This window comes from Aegilops tauschii, chromosome 7 (genome assembly GCF_002575655.3).
Source record: "Aegilops tauschii subsp. strangulata cultivar AL8/78 chromosome 7, Aet v6.0, whole genome shotgun sequence".
Classification (NCBI taxonomy): Eukaryota; Viridiplantae; Streptophyta; class Magnoliopsida; order Poales; family Poaceae; genus Aegilops; species Aegilops tauschii.
The window spans coordinates 171,607,316-171,614,345 of record NC_053041.3 but is presented as its reverse complement, the minus strand read 5'-3'; the positions used below and the strand labels follow the sequence as shown (position 1 = coordinate 171,614,345).

The window sequence follows — 7,030 nt, the reverse complement described above, 5'->3', positions numbered from 1 at the left end:
GATGTCAAGCGCCAGATCATTCTATGGAAAAAGAAGTACATAGTATTTCCAGGCGAGGCGCCAAGGCTAACAAGTCCACCCCCCTCCGATGGTGGTGGTGGTGGCGGTGGTGGTGGTCGTGGTGGTTCACCTACACCTCCTTCACGCCATTCGACGTCGTCCCCCGATCCACAACCTCCGGCGGGTAAGCAGCCGCCACCCCCCAATCCTCCTCCGGCGGGTATGACGCCCCCCAATCCTCCTCCGGCGGGTACAACGCCCCCCAATCCACCTCCGGCGAAGAAGCAGAAGCAGGCGGACAGCAAGGAAACCCGCTCCTGGACTATTAACCCGGACCCTTATGTACCTAAGACCACAAGGGTACCGGAGCCATCACTGAAGCCTCTCCTCCCAAGGCCTTGGGAACTTAGTGAAGCTGAAACCAAATTGGCCGCGTCTGCTCATTATGAGAAATGGAAGGCGGATATGAAGGCGATAAAAGAGCCTGAGCCCAAGCAAGTATTCACTGAGAAGCAAAAGAAGTGGGCTAAGGATTTTTTGACGACACCGTCCCAAGCCGAGCTGAATATGCCTGACGACTATGGACATGAACTTCGTAGGCAAGCAAAAATATTGAAGGAGGAGAAAGAAGAAAGTAAAAAAGCGGGAAACAAGTTGACCAGCTCGGGATGCAGAATAAACAATCGATCCCCCCGCTCATAGTGAAAGCCGGTCCGGAAGAGGACCCCGAGATCATAGCAGCTGCGGCAGCACTTGGATTGACTGTAGCGAGTGCCATGAAACAAGCGTCCGAGATGGGTTTGACTCTTCGTGCCTTCTTAGGCCTTGAGGATGCGCCAGTATGTGAGATAGCATTACAATATGTGCGGAATGGGCCTCTCGTCGAGCCTGCACGGGAAAAGAGTCTACCACCACAAATGCGAAATCTGCTACGTTGGTACAAGCAATTCATAACATGGGCCGACAAATAATATGTTTACGCGGATGTTACAGAGGAGCATCACACCAAACGGTACTCTGTACAAGTTCATATGAGTGAATTGTTCCAGCTGTTCAATCTGCGCGAACTCGACAAATCTATGCTAAGTTGCTACGTTCTGTAAGTGATTTATTTCTACCTCATCTCGTTCTTCAATGCCTGCACTATATATATATATATATTGTCCTAACTATATTGTTGCGTACGCTATTATGCATATTGAAGATTTGGGAATGCAAAATAAGAAACATCCATGATGTTGGGTTCATTGACCCACATATCGTTAATGGACATGTGTTACAAAATCACCCCGAAGACGTGGAGAAAGACTTGTACAAGTTTCTTAGAAAGCATCAACTCAAAAGTCATATTCTATTTCCGTACCATTTTGGGTGAGTGTTTCTCTCTTGTGCCCATTCTCTTTTGTTTACTCCATGCATGGTATGTCTAATCGATGAGTTATGCATGACTGTGCATGTAACGTGTCCGCAGGTTCCACTGGATTCTGCTAAATATTGAACTTCACACCTCCAGAGTTCTAATCATGGACTCTATGGATTCGGATCCAGAGCGTTGGGCCGACATGAGAAAAATGCTGCAAAAGTAATTATTTTCAATCATTTGAGCTCTATATCGATCGGTCTCTTTCGTTCATTTCCTAATATCAAGTAACTAATAACTCCCTTGTTCATTTAATTTTCTTTGCCCTGTAGGGTTTGGAGACGGTTCTCAGAAGAAATTGTCGGTGAATTCAAACATGAGCTAGATTTTAGAAGGTTAGTTAATGTGGATAAGCAGCCACCGGGGACCAATCTATGTGGATACTATGTTTGTGAGAACATCCGGAGACACACCTCTGAGCGGAAGGCATCGGATAGCGTGCGGAAGGCGACGGATAACTTGCGGAGGAGGCTTAGTCTAGAAGCTCGCTTCCGACCAATTCAAGATGAATTAGCAGGATTTTTCATGAGGGAAGTCATCAATCCTAAAGGAGAACACTATACCGAGGACGAAGAAATTTATATGCATACCCGAGATTGAAACTTGTTCAAAGTTGTATATGGTCATCCATCCTAATTGTGTATGGAAACTTGTTCGAAGTTGTATATGGTCACCCGAGATTGAATATATATTATATATTCCTCTTGAATTCTTCTTGTTTGAAATTTCATATGCATGTATATAGTAGCGTAGAATATGTGTACTGAAACTTCATCAAAATTAAAATAAAACACAAAATAAAATATAAAAGAAATAAAACACTACAAATTAAAAAGAAACCAGGTTTAGGGGGGCTAAAACCCTAAACCTGCAGAGGAGGCCTTTAGTCCCGGTTAGCGACGAGAACCGGGACTAAAGGTCCTCCGCCCCGACGGACTCCTGGCGCCCACGTGGACGGGCCTTTAGTCGCGGTTCGTAAGAGGCGCGACTAAAGGGGGGGGGCTTTAGTCGCGCATATTTAGTCCCGGTTGCACAGCCAGGATTAATGGCCTTTGCGAACCGGGACTAAAGGCCCATTTTCTACCAGTGATATCAAACCTTTTAAGTCGTTGCATGTGCTACTTTTATGTGTATTATTGCTTGGTATCTACCAATTTATCAGGCTATAGTGTTTACATGGACACCGGGACATTTTAGTTCTGGGTCTGCCCAAAGATGGAGAGTCCCTTCTTTTTTTATAATACGAGGAGTCCGGCTAGCACACAAACACATTATTTTTCTTTTTTGTTTAGAAAATAAGACGTACAAATTAGTTGAAAAAGTAAACAACGGAACGCCAATTTGGAATAAAAAGGACCAACACAAACCATCTCCATGATGAGTGCAACATTGATACGTGAAAAGCAATCTATGGGAAATCTTATCCATGATAAAAAGAAAGCACCCAAATGCACCCATAACACGCTAGCTGAGTCCAACGTGGACACATAAAAAACTTTTTTTTGACATTCGACACCTCCTTTATTAATTGACTACAATTGTAGCATCAGAAACCAGAAGAGGAACAACATCCATCGGGGCTGCTTCCATCCATACATCAGGAGGAGTGAATCTAGCTAGTCTAGCTAATTCGTGGGCTACTTTATTGTTCTCTCTATAACAATGTTCAAAAACAATATTATTGAAATCTAAGGAAATGAAAAAACAATCATCAAAGATCGCGCTGGCCACCGAAGATGAGTATCCCTCTTTGAGTGCTGAAATAACCTCCACGCTGTCTGAATTCACTTCAATTTTGCTGCACCCAACTGTACGTGCGAGGTTGAGTCCAAACCTAACTGCAATGGCCTCTGCAGTGAAAGCATCATAGCAAATTTCCAGTTTTTCATTCGCGGCAGTTGTGAATTTACCATTATGGTCTCTGATGACAGCACCAACAGAACCTTCAAGTGAATCGGGATCAAATCCCGCATCCACGTTTAGTTTGACGTAATCCGTCCTTGGTCTTGTCCAGCCACCCATGAAAATTTTCGGCTTTGAGGAACACGCAGCAGTAAAGTTTGCCGCCAAGGCTCGAACAGCAAGGTTGATCTGTGCCGCAGATTGTGGAACATCTCCATGTGTAATCTTCCTCCTTTCCCACCACAAAAACCAACAGCATGTAGCAACAGTTTCTCTCGGTTTTGGCAGACCTAGCACATGGACATGATTGTCTGGTAAGCTGAGAAGAAATTCCAACACTACCTCGCCGGACACACTAATCTGTAGTCCATTCTTTATCACATCCAGCACTCCCAGGAGTTTCCATACCTGCACCGCAATAGGGCATTCAAAAAGAAGGTGGCGGATGCTCTTTGGTCCTTGATTGCATACTGGGCAGTGTGGCTTGATCTTGATATGTCTATCAGCAAGAATGGAACGGCATGGAATAGCACTAAGAAGTACTCTCCAGACAAATTTTTTAATCTTTGATGGGCAACTCGGACTCCACACCAAATCCCAAGTAGGTGTTGGCGCGGATGAGCACTCCATGTCCTGCAGATTGTGGCCAAACTTTGCTTCCCACACGGTATGATATGCTGATTTCACCGTGAACACTCCTGTTTTAGTGAAGCTCCATGCTACAAAATCTGTCATTTCATGTACTGGAAGTGGGATTGCAAGAATTCTCTGAGCATCAACACTACAAAAAGTTTGGTTCACAAGCAGCGAATCCCAGTCACCTGACACTGGATCAATAAGTTCTGACACCCGCGAGAGGAGATGATTTCCTCTACTAGATATAACTTTCCTGGATGGTGATTGTGGGATCCAACTATCCTCCCATATCTTAATTTTTTGACCATCACCCACCCTCCAAATGTGTCCATGTTTCAAAGTTTCCACGCCTGCCATTATGCTTTGCCACGTATAAGAAGCCTTCTTGTTCAACCTAGCATTCATAAGGTCATCATTAGGATAATATTTTGCTTTAAGAATCTTTGCACAGAGAGATTCGGGATCATCAATAAGCCGCCATGCTTGTTTAGCCAATAGCGCCAAATAAAAACAATGGATGTCTCAAAACCCGATTCCTCCTCTGCTCCTTGGGATGCACATCTTCCACCAAGTAAACCAGTGCATTCTCTTGTGTGACGCATCCTCACCCCACCAGTAACGCGAGATCGCATATGTAATTCCTTTGCAGATTTTCTTAGGAATTTTAAACACCGACATCGCGTACGTTGGTATGGCTTGTCCAACAGCTTTGATAAGCACTTCCTTACCTCCAGAAGACAAACATTTTTCCTTCCACCCTGACAATTTCAAGATCAATCGATTGATTAAGTACTGAAAACTCTCAGATTTGTCCAGTCCTAGGGTTGTGGGCAACCCCAAATATTTGTCATTCAGAGCCTCCGTCATGATATTAAGAATAGTGCAGACTTGAGACTTGATGTTTGCATCCGTAGTAGGGCCGAAAAAATACTGGATTTATCCACACTCACCAACTGGCTAGAAGCACCACAATAAGAATCCAGAACAGATTTCAAACTTATCGCATTCGACACATTAGCTTTCATCAGAATTAAGGAGTCATCAGCAAACAAGAGATTTGTAACAGAGGATGCATATCGACAAACCTTAATCCCCACAATCTCACCTGATTGCTTTGCATGGTTCAGTAGTGCTGTCAGTCCCTCAGTAACCAGCAAAAATAAGTAGGGTGATAATGGGGCACCCTGGCGAAGGCCACACGAGGGTTTGATAGTATCTGTTTCAACTGAATTGTATCTTACTCTGTACTCCACGGATGATACACAAACCATGACCATATTAACCCAATCAACCCTGAATCCTAGTTTTAATAGCATTGCCTCCAAGAAAACCCACTCAACACGATCATAGGCTTTATGCATATCCAATTTTACCGCACACCATCCCTCTTTACCTTTTTTCTTCTGTTTAATTGCATGGAGACTCTCATAGGCTATTAAGACATTGTCAGTGATGAGCCTCCCTGGAACAAAGGCACTCTGTGTGGGACTAATGATTTCTGGGAGCAAAATTTTCAGTCTTGCAGCAATCATCTTTGAAATAGTTTTATAGACCACATTGCACAAGCTAATAGGTCTGAACTGTGTAACTTTCTCAGGTGTGTTTACCTTGGGGATCATAACAATAGTTGTGTCATTCCATCCTGGTGGCATCACCTGTGAGTTAACTGCAGTAAGAACTTCCATCACAAGATATTCCCCTAGCATTGGCCAAAACCTCTTATAAAAAACTGCATGCAATCCATCCGGCCTGGGAGCTTTGAGGTCACCACTCGAGAACAAAGCTTTCCGAACCTCCTCTGCCGTGTAGGGAGTCATAAGAGCAATATTCATGTCCTCCGTTACACGACGTTGTACCTTGGACAACACATTCAGGTCCGGCTGCTGCACCTGTGCTGTGAATAGAACAGAAAAGTAATTTGAAATAATGGTATTAATGTCCTCCTCAATTTCCTTCCACACTCCGGTGTCATCAAGTAACTTCTTAATGCAATTCCTCTTCTTATGTGCCGAAGCTGATTTATGAAAGTAAGTTGTGTTACGGTCTCCATGCAATAGCCAATTTGCTCTACCACGTTAGAACCAGATATGCTCTTCTTGATCCAGCAGGTTTTCAATCAAAACCTGGATATCTTTCATTTTCTGCCGGCTCTCAGCAGTGTTCGGCCCCCTCCTGACCTTCTTCAAGTCTTTCTTTAACTTATTTATTCTCTTCTTGGGACTCTTGAGGGTCTCACGATCCCACTCGTGCAAATCATTCAGCACAGCCTTTGTGCGGTCCGCTAGGGAGGGACCTAATCCAGCTAACTTGGCACGCTCCCAAGCCGAATTGATAATCTCGTTCACTGTCCCTTCGTCCAACCAGCGGGCTTCAAACATTCGTTTCCGATTTTGCTGTTGCCCCATGAGCCCTTTGAAATACTCAGTGTCAAGCAAAATAGGCCTGTGGTCCGAGTGGATATGATGTTCATGCACTAAGGCCGCATAAGGAAAATTTTCTGCCCACATCTCGTTGCTCAGAGCCCTGTCAAGCCGCTCTCTGACAGCTCCTCGGCTCCATGTGAAAGTATCACCAATCATCATCACTTCCTGTAACCCGCAGTCCTTGATGCAATCTCTGAAATCCCGCATGTAGTGATCAGGTCGGATATTACCACCTTCCTTTTCACTCATGTTGGTAATTTCGTTGAAGTCGCCAATGATCATCCATGGCCCAGAATTATTTGTGTGGATGTCTCGCAAGTACGTCCAAGAGAGGTGTTTCCTCTCCCAACTCGGTTCTCCATAGAATCCTGTAATTCGCCAAGCTGGGTTACTCCCATCCATCACTATGCCATCAATAAAATTATCCGAGGAATAATTCAAAACCACTTCATTTGCTAAGTTGTAGTAGAGTACAAGTCCACCAGCACGACCATCACTGGCCACTAAGTGAAACTGATTAAATCCTAACTTAACTCTCAAAACTTCTGCCTTATTTTTGCTCAGATGTGATTCCGACAGAAACACCACATCCGCTTTCAGCCGCCCTTGGAGATCCAAGAGCTCTCTAATTGCTGTGGGCGAAAGCATT

The 7,030-nt window shown here is 44.3% G+C and overlaps 1 protein-coding gene across 1 annotated transcript; it reads right to left on the bottom strand.

The window, feature by feature from the left end:
• Positions 1 to 6,033: 6,033 nt before the first annotated feature.
• On the bottom strand, positions 6,034 to 6,630 carry LOC109783125 (uncharacterized). The gene has a single exon (XM_020341727.1). It carries the CDS (start codon positions 6,628 to 6,630, stop codon positions 6,034 to 6,036), a length of 597 nt encoding a protein of 198 aa, XP_020197316.1.
• Positions 6,631 to 7,030: the final 400 nt, after the last annotated feature.

What these genes read in the sequence shown, in the direction of transcription:
- LOC109783125 (XM_020341727.1), bottom strand. Translation starts at nt 6,630, where the DNA reads ATGAGTGAAAAGGAAGGTGGTAATATCCGACCTGATCACTACATGCGG.